Source organism: Perca fluviatilis, chromosome 19, assembly GCF_010015445.1.
Source record: "Perca fluviatilis chromosome 19, GENO_Pfluv_1.0, whole genome shotgun sequence".
Taxonomy (NCBI): Eukaryota; Metazoa; Chordata; class Actinopteri; order Perciformes; family Percidae; genus Perca; species Perca fluviatilis.
This window is the reverse complement of record NC_053130.1, coordinates 18,625,912-18,644,349: the sequence shown is the minus strand read 5'-3', so window position 1 is coordinate 18,644,349 and position 18,438 is coordinate 18,625,912. Positions and strand designations below refer to the sequence as shown.

General features: G+C 39.7%; 3 protein-coding genes across 6 annotated transcripts; 1 reads left to right on the top strand and 2 right to left on the bottom strand.

Moving 5' to 3' along the window:
* Positions 1–563: 563 nt before the first annotated feature.
* On the bottom strand, positions 564–7,191 carry ubtd1a (ubiquitin domain containing 1a). Of its 3 annotated transcripts, none has more exons than XM_039784613.1 (5): positions 6,902–7,191; positions 6,403–6,489; positions 1,933–2,160; positions 1,167–1,352; positions 564–966 (listed from the first exon to the last, which is right to left on the bottom strand). In XM_039784613.1, exons 1-5 carry the CDS (start codon positions 6,951–6,953, stop codon positions 752–754), a joined length of 768 nt encoding a protein of 255 aa, XP_039640547.1. In that variant the 5' UTR covers positions 6,954–7,191; the 3' UTR covers positions 564–751. The 3 variants fall into 3 exon arrangements, with proteins under 3 accessions (XP_039640547.1, XP_039640548.1, XP_039640549.1); XM_039784614.1 differs by lacking the exon at positions 6,902–7,191 and adding an exon at positions 6,588–6,677; XM_039784615.1 differs by lacking the exons at positions 6,403–6,489; positions 6,902–7,191 and adding an exon at positions 4,907–5,351.
* Positions 7,192–9,027: 1,836 nt separating this feature from the next.
* On the bottom strand, positions 9,028–14,222 carry zdhhc16a (zinc finger DHHC-type palmitoyltransferase 16a). 2 transcript variants are annotated; one of them, XM_039783710.1, is made up of 11 exons: positions 14,071–14,222; positions 12,945–13,202; positions 12,640–12,834; positions 12,393–12,481; positions 11,748–11,776; positions 11,532–11,665; positions 11,269–11,352; positions 11,083–11,168; positions 9,874–9,997; positions 9,620–9,690; positions 9,028–9,508 (listed from the first exon to the last, which is right to left on the bottom strand). In XM_039783710.1, exons 2-11 carry the CDS (start codon positions 13,176–13,178, stop codon positions 9,406–9,408), a joined length of 1,149 nt encoding a protein of 382 aa, XP_039639644.1. In that variant the 5' UTR covers positions 13,179–13,202; positions 14,071–14,222; the 3' UTR covers positions 9,028–9,405. The 2 variants fall into 2 exon arrangements, with proteins under 2 accessions (XP_039639644.1, XP_039639645.1); XM_039783711.1 differs by lacking the exon at positions 14,071–14,222 and adding an exon at positions 13,459–14,028.
* Positions 14,223–14,343: 121 nt separating this feature from the next.
* mettl18 (methyltransferase like 18) lies at positions 14,344–18,274 on the top strand. The gene is made up of 2 exons (XM_039783712.1): positions 14,344–14,701; positions 17,096–18,274. The coding sequence occupies exons 1-2, from the start codon at positions 14,597–14,599 to the stop codon at positions 18,062–18,064; spliced, it is 1,074 nt and encodes a 357-aa protein (XP_039639646.1). The 5' UTR covers positions 14,344–14,596; the 3' UTR covers positions 18,065–18,274.
* The last annotated feature ends 164 nt before the right edge of the window (positions 18,275–18,438 follow it).

Here is an 18,438-nt window from a genome sequence, read left to right as displayed (position 1 = left end):
AATAAACTTCATTATCATCATTATTTGTGTAATTACATTGCTTTAGAATAAGTTATTATGTTAGATAATTGTGGTTCCCAACAATCAGAGAAGCAGAGAATGGTTTTACATTTTTATTAATAAGTTATTCAAGTACAGTGAGCATCATATTGTACATAATACTACAGTAACTTGTTTGGAGTGATGAAATAAAAAAAAAACTAATCATTTCTCATTACCTTTTAGAAAGGTGACTTTGTTAAATGTGTGTCTTTGTTATGAGTTGTGAATTGTAAAATGTAGTGTGCACATAGTTACATGACCAAACAACACTTATGGAAACTGACATTTACATTTTTTTCTTTTGTCTAAAGTTTTCTGTCATCTCTACTTCTCAAATCGCATGACATAAATCTAAAAAATAATAATAATAAAAAAACATATTCAGTTTAGTACAAACACACATGAGAAGGAGGGGGACCTGTGTAAACAATAGAGCTCTGAGTTGATGTCCACACAGACAGACAGACACTGGGATGTGCATTTTAGGACTCTACTTTGATCTAAAGTGCTTTTCAATAGACTTAATTTGGAAAAAGGGAAAATTACAAAAAGGAGCAATATAAAAGCAATAATTTCTTGTATAAAAATGTACACAAAATTACACTGCAGTGCCAACTGGAAAATGATTTCAGGCCCTACTCCTATTCCTGCCCTCCTCTCTGGCATGTCCCTTATATTTTCTCCTCTTCATAGCCCTTTGTCTCCCTCCTCAATTAGCTATGACTTGAGGGTTAATATTGACAATCACTTGAACGACAAAGTCTTTCTGGATTTTGGCGTCTTGAAGACGAGTCTTGTCAGTCAGGAGCTTCCCGGAAAAGAACCACCTCTGGCGGGTCACATCAATTTCTTCTCGTTCTTCCAACTGTTTCTTTAGCTCAGCGATGGAATCCGCCATGCTGGCTGTCAGACGCACATCATTTCCTTAAAAAACCACGAGGCATAAAAAGAGTTGACACATATTTCTGAACAAGCTGTGACACACTGAAAGGCTATGAATTATGAATCAATCTTCAGCCTAGATGAGACCAGATGTGATGAAATGCTGTATGCATGCAATCTGCATAACATGTAGTTCTGTAGATTTAAATGTCATATTATAGGTCTTACTGTGTGTTTCTCACCTGTTGACAATCGCACTCGCAGCTGGAACTCTTGTCTGCACGGAGGGGGTTGAGCTTGTTTCTGTGAGGAGTCAGATACTTTGTTCTCACTGGACGTTTCAGAGATGAGGTTGACAGGCGGGGCTAAAGTGTAGACTGGGAGTTGGTAGCGGTTGCCCAGTTCATCATAACTCTCTGTGAGAGAGCCTGCAGAGGGACAAATGGACTATGTAAATAACCGGATTTCAAAAACCTTGCTACCAGTAATAGCAACTGACTTTAACCCTGATATATAAACACCCTTCTCTACTCCAATAAACCAGTAGAAATATGAGGTCATCACATTTACATTATATTTACCTACACCACATTTACATCAACACCAGTGTCCTTGAACTAAATGCTTAAAAGCAAAAGCACTCTTGTGTGCGAGTAGGTAAATATGCACAAACTTTTTCCAACTTACCGTGCCATGGCTTTCTGTGCACCAATCCATTCAAAGTGGTCATGCAGCACTGTGACTATTATGTAACTATTACAGCTGTAATCTCTGAACAACTGATACATGGGATTCTGCAAAATGTCCTTTGACATTTTGAAAATGATTACAGTGAGTTTATGCACTTGTGCTGGAAGTTCCAGGACATTTACTGCTTACAATTGATAGCTGGAAAAAGCACATTTCCACATCTGAGAGGGTGTGTGTGTGTGTGTGTGTGTGTGTGTGTGTGTGTGTGTGTGTGTGTGTGTGTTGTATGTTTGTGTGTGTCTGTGGGTGGTTTCATACCGTGTGGCAGAGTGATGCAGGCTCCATCCACTATAGCCTGTGCTAGCTCCAGGTCATTGCACTCTGCAGCAAGGGCTGCTGCTCTGAGTGCATCCCAGATCTCTTTGCGTCCATCAAAGGCGGGAGCCGTATCCCAAAACTCATCCCTCTTACTCCTCAGCTGGCCCTCCATCATCGGGTACTCACTCTTCCACTTTGGACGCTCCTTTTTTAGGGGCTCATTGCGCCCTGAAAAAAAAAAGAAGGCAGTGTTCAGTCTAATCTAAAGACTAATGTAACAACTGATCCAGAGGCTGTAACCCAATATCATCAGGGCTGTGCTCTGCTGGCCGCTTATAGTTTTTAAAAGGTGCTATATTTGCAGTGACTTTTTGTTTTTTAATGACATAATGGCCACAGCTAAAACAGTTACTGTAAAAGGGATTACAAGGCAGCAACCAAGTATCTGGTAGTGAAGTTCTAAGAAACCTACTTAGTATGTAGATGGTTGCCAGGTTGGCTCAGGCCACAACTGCTGTAAAAAATGCTGAGCTCTCTACTATAACCCTGGGGCACGTGGGAGTTTAAAAAAAATGTTGTGTAATTAAAATGTACTTTCTATTACTAATATATTGCCTGAAGCAGAGCTATAATTTCTGACAAAATAAATCACGAAAAACAATATGTCAAAGTCTACTTCTTTGAACATATAAGAGCATCATCACTGAAAAAAAAAAGTCCCTATATAAGATACATTAGAGAAGTTAAATGCTTCAAATGATGTAAACACCAGTGAGGATAAAAAAAGGCTCATTTTAAGACTCTCATACTGAAGAATCTTCAGTAAAACAGCCCTTAAAAATTACAACACTGTTTTATGTGCTACATAGGCTAAGTAAAGCTAAGTAACTATTATGCATGCAACTGTTCTTTATCACTCCAACAACACATAAACCAAGTAACTGTATACACCCACTGCAGGTGTTTCCATATACTTGTATTTGGCATATACTGTATGTTATATCCACTGTACCAGCATACCAAGCAAGTCCATTTGATTGACAGAGGGAAAAACATCAAAGTGATTATTTATAGTGCTGTGGATTACTGCAGTGGCTAGTAACGCATACACATGCAGTGACTTGCACTCACACATACGCAAGCATACACCAGTGGATTATAGGCAGTAATCAGGTTGCACATAACAGGATTTATTTGTCCCTATCCCGTAAGGCATTGGTTGGAGAGATGAGCACTCTTTGGCCAATACAAACAAGCAAAAACTCTCAGGGACTATTACAAGTCAAAACAACAAGCACATTGAAATATAAATACAAAGCTTATACAAATCAATTATTACATCATCACGCCTCCCTTTGGTCAAATATATATTCTTATATCTGATGCAAAAATGTTTCAAAACAAGAATAAATGTCTTCATCTGTTGATTAAGTTGGGCATTGGGTTGCCATTCCCATTATGCAATATGCACAGATTTAAATGTTATTAACAATGTAGGCCAATAAATACGATGAATGTGACACCATCACCTTCAGAGAGGAGGGGAGTCTCCGGTTGCCAGTTGGATTTAAAGTGCCTTTCTTGCTTGTGTGTCTGCATACGTATTCACTCAGAAGTACACAATTTACACATTTTATCATTTAGATTTTATGCATTAGTAAAAAAAAGGCGCAGTTTTAATATCAAATCAGCTTTTTCTCGGTTTCAAAGCCATACTTTACAATATATCAGAAGTTTGGAGAAAGTAACTGCTATCAACGATTATACTCTATATTCCTCTGTGACATTATTATGTTAATAAATATTCCATAATTTGTACCTATCTTGCATAAACATGTGTTTTTAGTCTTTATGTCTACTTTTGTTATTGTGGACAGGCGGCTGCAAAGTTGCAAAGGGGTGCATTAACATGTAGTGTCTGGAATCCTAACAAGCAACCTGACTGACAGAGACTTGCTCTGATCTGTTGGGTGATGACAAATGACTGCAAGAGGTAAGCACATTAACAGCTGGCGAAAAAACAAAGTTTTCTGAAACACATTCAGAGATAATGAGGACAAAACCCATTCCTAGTTTTTAGTTCAGAGGGACATTTTTAGGTCATGACGTTTGAAAGAACGGACATGGCCAACAGCACATTACACACTCAACAAAACATGCTCCATAAGAGAGTCCTGGTTGTACACACAGTAACATAACATGACTGTAGGTACCTTTTTGGTTAGATTTTTGTGCTTAATAAATGAGGTGGACACATTCAGTGATGACAACCTGCATTATTTGAAGAATGTTTTATCCACCTCCTTGCCTTGCTGTAGTTTTTGTGTACAGTGTTGTGGGCGTGTACAGAGAGCTCAGCTTCGACAGCGTGTCCTCAGCTGTAAGCCTAGCTACCTAGAATCTAAGCTTAGCCAAGTTTGTTTTCCTCAAGCTTAAACATTTCTATTGGATGGAAAAACTACCAACTACAAATCTACCAAAACAGGAATTGATTAAGTCTCTGTCATGTAAAACAAAGTGTTATTTTTGGGCTATTATCGCTGCACCATTTCTATATACTTTTTAAATAAATAGTACAAGTTGTAATAGTCGTAGTATTTCAGTGTTTCAGCGTAAACAGCACAAATGGATTGATGAACACATACTGAAACATACATTAAATCAGAAGTATCAGCATCTAGGTTAATAAGCAAGCATCTCCTAAACATCAGCACTGCAACCTAATATTATCAGTCTCACATCTCTATCAAAGAGACATCAGTGTACGTCTCCGTGAGCACATGTATTTCACTGAGAGGTAGCAATGTTGATGTTGTGTTGTTACCCTAAACACCTTCATACAATAACAACAGCATCAACAGCGCAGATAATCTTAAACTCGACATATTCATATTATTATAGAGTGAGCAGTGCAAACATATTAACAAAAATAATAAAAGCATTCTTTCACACCACACAAAAACTCCATACTTACTTTTCAGCAAAATCCTAAAGGGTGTGGTTGGAGCGTGATAGTAGTTGTATTCCCTGGAGTTTGGTACTCCCATAGCTGTTCTTACACGGATGTTTTGATGTGAGTCACTTAATAGTCGACCTAATGTAATGACCTGAAGACACAAGCCCAGAGGAAGAGGACAGCCCTGCTGTGTCCAACGAGCTTGTTGCAACACCTAACCCTCAATGGAAGAGACAACCACCTGGTCTAGTTTGCCATGATTTGCAGACTCCGATTCAGAGGTCGTGACACTGTCCCAATTGCTTAAAAATGACCACACTCCAACCACTTACAACTCTTCTAATAAAAAAAACCTAGCAACCCACAAATACAACAGGATCTGTTCACAGAAAGAGGTTCAATGTGCTGTGAGAGTAAGTTGAATGTCCTAGACAGAAGGTAGCTTCTTTACACAACAGAACTAATCCTATCAGCTCTATTTAGAGACAGGATAGAAATACCCAAAGGCCAACTGCTTAACCTATTAACAGACAATAAACCTTGTCAGGCTATTACAAGTTGAAGGAGAAGCCACTGTACTTCTGCAAACTTCCCCATAACAGATGAGTGCTTTTCCTTCATGAAGGCTCTGCTCTTTGTATAAATAAATGTAAATCTGTCTCTCACATCATGCATCCACAATAATATTAGCTGGGCAGTTCATTACAGAGTCCTTCTGTGTTTGCATCTCACAAAATCAGAAGGTCTGAGCATGTAAGCATGATCTGTGAGGTCATGTAAATATATTCCAAAGCAGGTCGACCAAAGGAAAATCATGCACCAAGTAGGTCAAACTTTGATATGAAAACTCTGAAAGCAGGCCACTGCTGCTGCTGCTGCTGCTCCATACATAATGCATGACAATCCAGCTGAGTGCACAGCTGTTTTTTCCACAGGGAATGAATTGACCAGTGTTTATGTAAAACACTGTCTCGTATCAGCGCAGGTCCTCAGCACAGATTAGACTAAGCCATGAGGCCTGAACCATTTATCACCTGAGACAGTGAGCTCTCAGAGAAAGACATCAAGGCAACAGGGGTGAAGCTAGATATCCTACCCCCAACCTGCATTTTATCATAAATGCATAAATTCTTATAGCTTCATCTTCTCGTATGTGTCTGATGTATCAGAGGATGTGTGCTGTGTAACACACACTTGCATTTAAATGCATCAACCCAGAAGCAATGCCCCCTTAGCTATAATAACATAATCTAATTTAATTTAACGCTCTACTTGTGCGCTCTCTCAAAATGATATTCTCACCACATTTCATCTCTCTTGTAACAGCACCCTCTGCAAAAAAACAACAACAAATATATAGAAACTCTTAGTCCCAGTTTCTGGTTTAAGAACATGATATATCTCATGCTTAGATCACTTCCATTAGTGCAGCTCTGTTTCTAATGCCTTCACAAAATAGGCCTACTTATTCCAGAAACTGAAAGGCTGCAGTCCAATGTGTTCCAGCTTCTTACCTCCACGTTTTTTAGTTCTGGTCGAGCTTCGGGCACTCCCTTGTCCATCCATCCTACTCCTCCCAACACAGCCTCCCATCACTGTCCCTACAAACCACACCACAAGGAGAAAAATCATCAGTCTTGTACATATTTGCCATATAAATGCTTTAAAATGAATATGTGATAATGTCGGATAAATATACAGTTAATGCTGATGTGAAATGAAGTGCCTTATGTTAAAAGCATCATCGGGGGTAATGACACCTCAGCACTCCTTGTTCCTGTGAGGTCAGACAAGCTGAGATGTTTACGTCACGTGTAATGCCAGCTGACGGCCGAGGGTACGCGCCTGAACCTCATGCCGCCGTTGCTCTGATTTTCATTCACATAGGCTATTAAAACGTGTTTATGTTTTAAATGTAAAGGATTTAATGGGATTCGCCGCTTTATTAGTCACAGGTCTTCTGCTATATCAGGAATTTTAAATAAACAGTTAATTGTGATTCTTTTTGCCTACCGGAAATCCAGTCTGCTAAATTATGCATTCGTCTGCAGTTTGCTTGCCACATCAGAACTTGCTTCCAAGTGTTATCACCCTGACGCGACGATCAGCAGGAGATGCGAGTTAGCAGGTTGACAGACACAAACTGGGAGCAGTGTGTGTGCGCAGGGCTGGCGGACTGGTGACCAGTCTGGCCCTGCACAGCCTCCAGGGGATCTCAGTTTCTCCACAAAAAACAGCAGTCAATTTCCGTATTCCCCCCGAATCATTATGAATGCAGCTCACCGGCACAATCCGTTTGCTCTGATCTAGAATTAAATCCTTATCAGTCTGCACGCATGCGCACCAATTATTTGATCCTGCTTCAAAGCTCATCAGAATAAAAGCGGAAACTGATAATGACCCCCGAGAATAGTTAAGCGATTGGAAACAATTATCCATTCAGTTTGCAAACAATTAGAATTTTGAAATAATAAAAAACTTGGTTATGAAACAAAAATGTAAAAAATAAACGTTAGGGTTTATTGTGCAACATGCTAAACATTTGTAAACCTCTTTTCAGGGGTTTTAGTCTGAAATGCAAGGCGGAAGTATTTATTGGGTAAGCTAGGGTTAATGTTAGTTTTTTGTTAGACGTTTTTCCTCTCCTTTTAAATACAATCTAGAAATTTAAAATAAAACGCACATCCATGGAGTTCTATAGGCTATGATTTAAGAATACTAATAACACAGTTGTTGCTGGTGTCTTTTCCAAAAAGTCCAACTTCTATGAGGTTATTGCTTAGTCATTTACAGTTTCATCGGAATAAAACTGTGTGGAACCAGCCTGATACACTGCAAAACTACAAATATGTCAGTTTAGGTCGATCATTTTTGTATGTAGCCTAAATAAATGCAACTATAAATGTAAAACTATATTGGATTAGGTTATTAGACTGGGAACAGGTTAATCCCATCCAATTTAATATTGGCACAAAACATTAGTTGACTTTATCCTATTTATTGATAGGTCTAGTGCATTCAGGCAGGCAAGATTAAAAAGTGCGTGTGTGGTGGAATAGAGGAAATAAGAAAAAAGTGCTCTCAATAAAAATGAGGAAAAGTCACTCTGTAGCCAATTCACTGTGCACAACTTGATCCAAGCCTTCATGAAAACGCTGAATTTGTCCAAGAGTGAGTATAGGGGTTTTACCATCTGGAAATAAGAGCACATATTGAAGGTATGGAGTATGGACATATGTGCACCATACACCATATTCTTAGCCTAACCCTTGGCCATTATTAACTATGCCAAGCAAGCATTCACCACACCATGTCACTCTAGTGAATGGCTTTCCACCCAAGTACCAACAGGAGAGGAAATGGTCACAATAAATGAATAGTATGTTGTTTTAATATTACTATTGAAATTATGTTTCCTAATTATCCAAATTGATGACCTCTAATAAAATTCTTCTAAAAATCTGCAGTTAAAAAAAAAAGTATTATCAGTTATCCCCCAAACATAAACATATCTATCTGTCTACCAAACTTGACGAACACTGACATCTGCTGGAAGATTGAATATTGACTGTGTGCATGCGTGTGTGTGTGTGTGTGTGTGTGTGTGTGTGTGTGTGTGTGTGTACTCTGTTTCAGACAGAAACAGACTGATCAGTGGCTGGCTTGGAAACAGGCTGAAATCTGTTATAATGCCTTAATCTCTTCTCTCATTATCTGCCAATATCTTTTTCTTGCATTTTATCCTTTAACCGACAAGATCACCATTCATTTTCAAATGCATTAAATGTCCTAGGAATAGTCAGCAGGATCTTGGTCAAATTGGACAGGAAATTTCCATATCTCCTCACGCTCATTTGCTTTCATCTTTGTGCATCTCCACTACTGTGGCTGCTTGTTTTGATGTAATATATTCATATGAATCTGCAGATTAAATCTGCATCTCAATTAGTCCTCCCCTACTAGCAGCGTGTCTCTGCGTCTGTCTGCACAAGCAACACTGACATAACACTGAAGGTGGAGTTTGTCTGCACAGTAGTGTAAAGTGATCCTGGAACAAAAAACCTGAACACCATAATTGCAAAAATGCAACCTGTGTACGTGTAATAACAGCAAATGTGTGTATTCACTATGTCCAATTGTTTAAATAAAGCAATTTATAAAGATTTATTAACTTAGTAGGTACAAAATACAGATAAATAACACATTATCATGGTACTGCAGTTTTCACAATGCTCAGAGTCAAGTAAGACCCGTTTGTATGACTAAATAAAACCCAGTGGAGAATAAAACATCCATGATATATTGCCTTTTCACTGGTGAAAAATGTAGACCGTCGAACCATGAGCAATGCCACTGCGAGTTTTTGAGGTATTGAAGGTTGGCATGACCCCATTTCTTCAGCTGTGTGGAGCCACCATGCTAGGATCCTTTAAGCCAACCAAAACAAATGACCAGAGTAGGTTGGACACAGCAAAGACTGCTGAAATTAGGCTAAAAGTATGCCTGAGTAGAGTCTGTCATACAGGTATTAAGTCCTTTTTAACTGGGAAGATGTCCCATGTCAAACCATCACCAGGTGGGGTGTGTCCAGAGGGAAGGAGAACACGCGTCAACCAGTGACTAGAGACAAAAGATAAAGCGGAACAGGTTACAAGAATTACAAGGCAGCGTTGGTCAAAGATGGCGAATGGGTAACTTAACAGAAAATCATTACAAACATCAGAGACACACCTTCTCTTCTCCACCCCAAGGAAGTATTTCCAGTTATTCAGCCTGCCATAGTCGAAAGGGTTTCTGTAAACCTGGCAGAGCAGACAAAGAAAAAGAAAAGGAGTATTTAAAAACCAAGTGCTTTCACTGCCGTTTAAACCAAGATAACTCTTGTCTTTTAATTGAGGGTTTGTGGCTCATCATGAAAAATCTCCCTCAATTTATCACAACCTTACTTATTTTGACATTTAAAATAAGTAACATGCTCGCCTCACCTGTCCTCGCTTTGCCAGTCGCTTTCTTTCTTTGCTGTTAATGTGTCTTTCAATGCTGGTCTCTCCTCTGGTTATCAGAACTGCATGCCATATGGTCAGAGCTCCCAGGGCCACTGCCACAGTGCTAATAGAACAAAACACGTTTTATTTGATCCACCGCCAAGATAGTAAAAGAAAACCACCATGTTACATTTCTATTCCATATACTGACACTCAACAGTATGTAATCTTTAGTACAACCATGTTTGGAGTAGGCTTGAAAGAAATCAATGTACTGTACTGTTTTGTACTAACAGGAAGTGATTAAAGATGTGTCAATCACATTGTAAACTTGAAATGCCTCTGCAAATTGTGCTTGACGAAGAGGAGGCAAAATGTTTTTTTCAAACATTTCATACATTTGTTTGTTTTCTGAGATCAACCTGGACCTGTTTCACCACCATCCACAAATTTTTTTTGCAGCTATGAGCAGCTCCTCCATTTACCTAAGGGCTCCTGCACACTACCTGCGAGGCGTGAGCGTGGCGTCAGTTGCGTGGCGTTTTCTATGTCTTTGCACACCAGAAACGTGTCTGACGCGGCGCTGCTGCTGCTAGCCTTGTCTGTACCCATGTAAGTTTCCCATAAACATAAATATATACTGATTTGATAACAGCAAAGATAACGTTGGCAGTATTGACGTCAAAATAGGCTACAGAATATTTCGTTCTGTATTGACAAAATTTGATAATCGATAATGTTTTTTCATTTTTTTTTTAAATTACATTTATATCTGCATTTATGTCAAAACCTAGAGACTTTCAAACATCAAAATGTCATTTATTAAATGTATTCATGTCAAAATGACTTATAAACAGCTTTTCCTATACTATTTTGCCTGAAAACTCTTCCAACACGCTTGCGTGTCACTTGAAAAATAGGCTTCTGTCCTATTTCTAGCATGCACGCGTTTTCGAGACGTGCGTGTCACGCAGGCAGTGTGCAAGCTCTAACCTGTTAACATGGGAGCCGAAACAAAAACGGACATGTCACGCAGCTGACACGCTCACGCCACGCAGGCAGTGTGCAGGAGCCCTAATGCATTGCATTGTGGAACAAATAAACTTAATTGTGTCATTTTTCCAGTGTGAACACACACTGCATACAGAAAGCATGCTTTGAATTGGTCCCATATGTATGGCAAGTGGCAATATTAAATGCATATTTTACCTGGTAAGCACCCACATGTAGATGATGCTCTTATGAATCATCTTGTCCTTAAAGGTGTACGGAGGTGCAGGTGTCTGATAGTTGGTCTTGACAAAAATGAAAAGAGCCCATATTACATAAGTAACGGATAATGAAAAAACATGTAAGCTTCATCATGTTATTGTGTTTGTACTTTTGAGACTGTACCTGGCCAGGGGGGAGAAGCCCAATGAGAACTCCCATCCCTGTTACTGGTACCCCTGGCTTTACCACATCCAAATGCTTAAAGCTCTAATGGAGTGACAGACAGAAACAAGGCAGGGTCAGTAAGGAACAGTTAACCCTCGCAAAGAAAGACACTAGACATGGAGGAAAAGTAACAGACAATATCAAACAAGCCTTAAGTTACAAGGACAAAATGCCGAGTAGGCCCACAGGGACCAGCTGTGGTGTTCGTCAGAGCAAATCACCTCAATAGCATTGTATGCCTCTAGGAACAGGTCTCTGCCACTGATGCTACAGTAGACACAGCCCAAGGTCAAGGCGACGCAGAAGGAGAAGAAGTAACGGTGGTTTAAATAGCCCACACAGTTATTCAGCCAGGCTGAGATGCTGACATTAAGGAAAAACATCCCTTCATAGTCACATCAAAAAAGTATTTGAAATAATGTTGGTGAAAAGGATACGACAATGATGGTCCATTCTCAGAATGCATCTGCAAAGGAAAAATACAATATGCAGTCTGAAACTTATATAGACAACACTTCTTCCAGTTTTTTTCTTGCTTAACATGAGGCAAAAGAGTTATTGCTAGCCAGGTCTGTCCCCTGCAAGTCCATTATATATTCCACTAAGCAGTCGAAAGGAGATTGGTCTACTAAGACATTTTTAGTCAGCTTTTTTTTCTTCTTTTTTTAAGATAATTTTAGGCCTTTATTTGTATAGGACAGCTTAAACTTGAAAGGGGAGAGAGAGAGGGGGAATGACATGCAGCAAAGGGCCACAGGTCGGAGTCAAACCCGCAGCTGCTGCGTCGAGGAGTAAACCTCTATATATGGGGCGCCTGCTCTACCAGGTGAGCTACCCAGGCGACCTAGTCAGCGATTTTTAATAATGTCTTTTCATGAAGATTGAGCAATCAGATATTATAACAAAGTGATAGTCATATAGCCTGGAAACCAGGCGAATCTGCGAGCTCAAGATTCATTAACTCTGGCAGATACACATTTGCTAACTATTCTGGCCACGCCCATCCAAATTAGCTAGACACTCATCAGACCACTCATCAATAAGGGAAATACCAGAACAGAAGAAAAACAACATTGACTCACCGGTTACAGATACCACAGTGGTGTGTTCTTGCTGGTTTGGGCATGATGCATCTTTTGCAGACTGATACAAATGGACTGTCATTTTTTTCCTGATTGAAAGAAGACATTTTCGTTGAATTACTACATTTTAGTAATAATAATAATAATAATAATAATAATAATAATAATAATAATAATAGTTTATTTATAAAACCCAGATTAGTAAAGTGATATGTGGTTCTGCAGAAAAGTGTAGTTGATATCTTACTGTAGGGGGGTACCCAGGGGAAGTCGTGGTGGCCTTGTAGTAATGGAAAACAATCATGACGAGGTTCCAATGTCCATAACAAAGGTGCCAAGCAATCCCTTCAGGGGAGTATGTTTTGAGGACCATAGGCAGTAGGATCACATAGCATATCACTAAGATGGAGCTCACCAGTATCACCACCAGCCAAACAAACAGCTGTCAGACAAAGACAGGGGACATCCACAAAAAAAAAACTTTCTTCAGAGAAAAACTTTAAAACTCCCTGCAGCTAATTAAAGCACACACACTGAGAAACACACACTCACCGTGCCAAACCAGCGGGTGACATAATCCACAGTCCAAAACACTGGTTCAAAGACTGAGTCGAAAACCACATCGGAGTCTGTGAGAGAGTTAAAGTAAAAGGACTGCACCAGCAGTCTCATGTAAGCCCATATTTCCCTAATCCACAATGGCAGTGTGTTCCTTCCTCTCCTGGGACATGACCGTAACCGCACACACCGCAGCAGATGGAGCGCTGAGCTGGGACCCCACCGCATTCTGCATCTGTAATATGCACGCACCTTTGAAAGAAAATAAATAATAAAAAAATGTTAGCTGCTGTTTGACAAACAATCCAAAACCCATATTAAATTTACAATAAAGACACAGAGAATCGGCCCCTCCTTACAAATGAGAAGCTGTAAGCAGACAATGTTTTGCATTTCAGTTTGAAAACATGATTAAAACAATTAATCGATAATTAGTTGGTAATTCATTTTCTGTCGATTGACTACCCTAATTAAATCAAACAAACAAAGTGTATTAAATCAAACTTACCAAACGCTGAATTTGGGAGCCAGTCAACTTGAAAGTTGAGTTGTTTTTATAACTCGTTTTGCCAACTGAGATTTATAACCTCACCAGGTAACGTCCAGATACAGTTTAAAGGTGCAGCTAGATAACTAAGGCAGAGCATTCACATGCAAATAAAATGAAATAGAGGAAACCAAACCAACATGTATAAAAAGGGCTGGCTGTTAGATATCCTGAAAGCCTAACCTAAAGTGAGCTGCTTTGCTGCATTCCAGACAGGGTGGAGGTTTTTCAGCCACGGTGACGGTAAGGTGACGACTGAGAGGGACAGTCTGAAGTGGAGTTGACTTTTGTCAGCAGCGGCAGCATTCAGCTTCACATCAGGCAATGCTAGCTATTCAAGACCATTACAAATAGCTAAACTATCGCCTCATGATGAAAGCGTTAACATTTTAACCACTTAGTCCATAAATACAGATTTCTGTGAACTGACTCACATAATCCTAACGCTCCCAAATCCCTTTTGTTTGGATGTCACAGCTTTCCTATTCAAATAACATTAACATTACCCGACGCTGTGTGCTGCGTTCTTTTTTAATAACATTTGATTTCAGATTTATTTTGGGGTGTACTCACTTTTCTATGAAGGTAAGATACCTGCCGAAACCACTCCTCCCGTCGACATTTTCAAAAGCAAGGCAAAAACGGGATTATTGCCACATATTAGCGAAGAAGAGCAGGATCAGGGACCTGACAGATCTCAATCCTGATCCGGAGTTATTGCGCGTGCGCCAATATCGAGGCGAAATGCATCATGGTAGTCTGAGTCAGGAACTAATTACGGCATTGTTTACATCATGAATGTATTGTGTTATATGCATCTAAACCATAGACTACAGTCTATGATCTAAACCTAGCTAATACATCCATGACATGAACCTAATTACAATTGACAAGAAACGGTCACTTTACTTGATTAATATAGAAAAGTTAGCAGCTGGGTTTCGGTTATGATTCTAAGACTTCTGGGATTTGTAGGTCGTACACGCAGCGGGTCTACCAAGCTTCGCCATGTGGAGCCTGCAGTAATAGACAGTATATAAGAAGCAGGGATACCGACTTTCCAACCTCAAGCTAGCTGCGTGCGCTGTTGTCAGTCATCATGTCATTTTGTTTTAACTTCGACGTTGCAGCACGAACAACAAACCCGGACGACGTGGATGGAAAGGAATTGCAAAATGGAAAAAAAGACACTGCTGCTAAAGCTGTGAGTAGCGTTAGCTCACTGATAAATTGTGTTCTAGGTTAAGTTACTCAAAGCTGTCAGCTCGTGATGTCACAATGTAGTTTTGAGCAGGGACTTCTGCCAAGTGACATTCTGGCATGATAATGGCTCTTAATACATCCATGGGATTTGGTCGTTTTAAAAGAAAGTTACGATATGTGCATGCAGAGGCGGGTATAATTTTATAAGGGCTAGGGGTAGTAAGGGAAAAAACATGAGCCCCCCCCCCCAACCTTCCGTAAGTTACTAGGCTTATGCTTAAACCTGTCTTTAAAAAAAAAAAAATAACGTTATTAGGCTACTGTACAATATCAACATTGTATTCCCATCTAGCAATGCAAAATATACTAGGAGAACAAATAAGGCCAGGAATCTTAACTGAAGGTCCACTTACTACCACTTAATGGTCTTCATTACTTATCTATACTTAGAAAAGCTTAGGGGTTAATAACCCACTTTAGAAAACTGATTTCATAAAATCTGTAATGAAAAAGGAACTGAGATGACTAAAACCTAGTTTGGCTCAACAGATGTGCATTGCTGGGATAAAGCCTCACGTCTTGGTCTAACTATTGGGGCTTCACCACCGCCCAGAACGGTTGTGATTGGTTTAAACAAGCCGGAGCGTTTTTTCCCCTATCCCAAAATAGATTGTTGTGTAGCCAGACCTAACTAAAACCCTACTGGTTAAGTTGTTGAAAAAGAGACACTGATGCACAACTTTTCTGGACAGTCTGCTCTGCAGGTAAAAACACCCACAAAGAAGAAAAATTATTTCTAAACCCGTTAATGAGATGGGTGGTATTTACGTATAATAATGGGAAATAATGTATTTGTCTTTTTAGATATTTAATTTTATAGATGAGAGTTTAGACTAAATAAAATGATTAAATATTATTGATTTTAAGTTGCATCTAACTATGAAGATAGACATCTCTTCTGTTACAGGAAAAGATGCTCTTAAATGGACCAGGAAATGGCAGGGACACACCCCCTCACTAATACACACGCGCACAGACATACACTATGCATATGCAGATTATTTCATTTAGTAATTTCCACTGTATTATTCCATCTTCCATTTCACTGAAAATTGAAATATAAATTAGGGGTGCATCATCTAGAGAGCGTTGACTAGCTCCTTGCTCATGAGCCTTGATGTCACAGGACAGAGGCATGTCAATAAAAAGTCATAGCGGAAATCGTACTGATAGTATATTCATATTGATAGTAGACTGTATGTGTTTGGAAGATTTCAGCTCTGTCCTGCAGTTGCCACGCCCCCTTTCCTTATATCCCATATCCTTTCCCCCTCAGAAACCACACATATACACACATAACCATACAAACCTGTAACCTGTCTCCTTGATAATGCTTGGAATAAAGGAATTGTGGAATTGAAAGTGACTGGACAGACCTGTTCTTACCGACACCTCCACTGGTCTCAAGCCAGCCACCCACACATCTCAAACCTCCTTTGCAGTATGTGTTGTTAGTTAAATGTATGAAACCAAAGTTCAGAGATATGTTTAAAAAAAAAAAAAAAAAATTGCACATGGTATTTGCAAACAGTGATTCAGTCGCACAGTGAATAACACTGCTGATTTGTAACGGTTTAATGGTTAAGTTCATCAACCAGTCTTAATTAGAAAAGGGCAATTGTATCAAGCTAAGAGCATTTTGTAACAAAGTCTGTAGCATTATTGTAGACTAATTAACATCCAATCGAACGCATCACTGCACAAAGATCTTACATGTTCATGGTGTTTTCACATCCAGAAGGATCCCAGACCTAATAACCGATCAGCTGATTCATATGACCTCACAACATTTCATAATTTCATGAGCAGATGTCATGTGAAACTGAAACCCATTTTACGCCAATATTAATATAGTTATCAAAGCCTCAAAAAGCAGTGTTTCAACATCACCTCTACTTGATTAGTAAGAATTAAAAATGTTAATTGAAGTAAGGTGGTGAAGTTAGGTGACAGCTTTAATAATTAATTTTAATTGTTCTTATTAAACATGAAGTGTTTATTTTGTTTCTTTCCAAAACACTTACAGCACACAACACAAAATACTTATGCTTATATTTATACCTCCACAATTCGTAGGAAATGCCTACAAATACCCAAAAGCACCATGACTAATTAAATGTGAACATTCCTGTGCTATGAGTAGTTGCCTCTAGCTACACAGCCTCAGTAGTGTATTGCTGATTTATATATCTTTACTGCCAAATATGCTTCAAGCCATGATATTTTCAACTTGAAGCATGTGTTTTTCTATGTGCTGTAGTCATACTGTATATGCACACCATCAGACACATATAGAAAACATCCCTAACCTTGCCCACTGCTTTGTGTTTTTCAGATGGAGGATGATACCAAACCAGCAGAGCCAGTAAAAGAGGCCAAAGAGCACCTTCCACTATCTGACCCACAGTTCCTCCTTAGGGATGCTGTCACTGAAACGCTTACCATAGGAACCCTTCCTCCTCTTCACTTCCTCAATGAGACCGTTTTTGAAAAGACGGCCTCGGAGAGAGAGGACGGAGAGAAAATTCTGTCTCGCACTGCGGAGCAGAGGTCTGATCTCATCTCGGGCGTGTACGAGGGAGGGCTGAAGGTGTGGGAGTGCACTTACGACCTTCTGGAGCTGATTGAGAAAGATGGAGAGACCTTTAGGGGGAAGGCTGTTTTGGATTTGGGCTGCGGTGCGGGGCTGCTGGGGATATTGGCTCTGCAGAGAGGAGCCAGGCAGGTCCACTTCCAAGATTATAACAGTACAGTTATTGAACAGCTCACAGTGCCAAATGTTATAGTAAACTGCCAAGAGGAGGATGAAGTAGACAGTGAAGACGACAAAGAATGGAGGGGGAAGGGAAACATACAGGAGGAAGATGGTAGTAAAAAGAAGGTGAAAGAGAAACAAGAGGTAAAAGATGGCATCCCGCCACCTAAGAAAAGAGCCGCAGACCTTTCCCAGCACCCATTACTAGCAAAGTGTCGTTTTTTCTCTGGTGACTGGAGCACATTTCTTGCTTTGGTTAAAAAGGAGGACCCACAACCCAAATATGACATTATATTCACCTCAGAGACCATCTACAACACTGCATACTACCCTGCGCTACACGAGACCCTCCACAAACTGCTGGCACCCGATGGACTGGTCTACCTCGCCACCAAATCCCACTACTTTGGTGTAGGTGGTGGACTGCACCTGTTCGAGACCTTTGTGGAGCAGAGGGGTATTTTCTCTTTGGATCACGTGTGGGATAGGGAAGAAGGACTTCAGAGACATGTAGTAGTCCTGCGTTTTACAATGGCAAAGGGCACTTAACTAAGTAAAGCAGTCCTGGGTTTAATATGCAGCTTTATTTATGTAATAACTGTCAGAGACCCTTTTAAAGAATAACTACTCCACAGTTTAATGCAAATAACAATATTAGGATTTCCTTCCTATGTGAAGCTTGTAAATTGTATGTTACAGCAACCGTGGTAAAACAAAGACAAGCTGTAATAAAATATGCTGTCTCATCTCCTATTTGCACTTTGGTTACCTATACCTTCTTTCACTTCCTATATAGAAATTTGAATATGTCTGCCAGTAAGTGAAGTGCAGTTGAAAGGGGCTGTTACAGGTCTTTAGATGCACGGAGAGGAAAGAAAGGAAATGGGCTCAGTGACCTTTGCAAGTGATTTCCCCAGTGTTCA

Coding starts and splice junctions, on each gene's coding strand:
- ubtd1a (XM_039784613.1), bottom strand. CDS start 6,953: ATGTGGCAAGCAAACTGCAGACGAATGCATAATTTAGCAGACTGGATT. Junction 6,490..6,901: donor TTTAGCAGACTGGATTTCCG/GTAGGCAAAAAG, acceptor TGTGGTTTGTAG/GGACAGTGATGGGAGGCTGT. Junction 2,161..6,402: donor CAGAACTAAAAAACGTGGAG/GTAAGAAGCTGG, acceptor TTTTTTTTTCAG/GGCGCAATGAGCCCCTAAAA.
- zdhhc16a (XM_039783710.1), bottom strand. CDS start 13,178: ATGCGGTGGGGTCCCAGCTCAGCGCTCCATCTGCTGCGGTGTGTGCGG. Junction 11,777..12,392: donor CACTGTGGTATCTGTAACCG/GTGAGTCAATGT, acceptor TTTCCTTTGCAG/ATGCATTCTGAGAATGGACC. Junction 11,169..11,268: donor GGCTTCTCCCCCCTGGCCAG/GTACAGTCTCAA, acceptor ATTTTTGTCAAG/ACCAACTATCAGACACCTGC.
- mettl18 (XM_039783712.1), top strand. CDS start 14,597: ATGTCATTTTGTTTTAACTTCGACGTTGCAGCACGAACAACAAACCCG. Junction 14,702..17,095: donor AAGACACTGCTGCTAAAGCT/GTGAGTAGCGTT, acceptor TGTGTTTTTCAG/ATGGAGGATGATACCAAACC.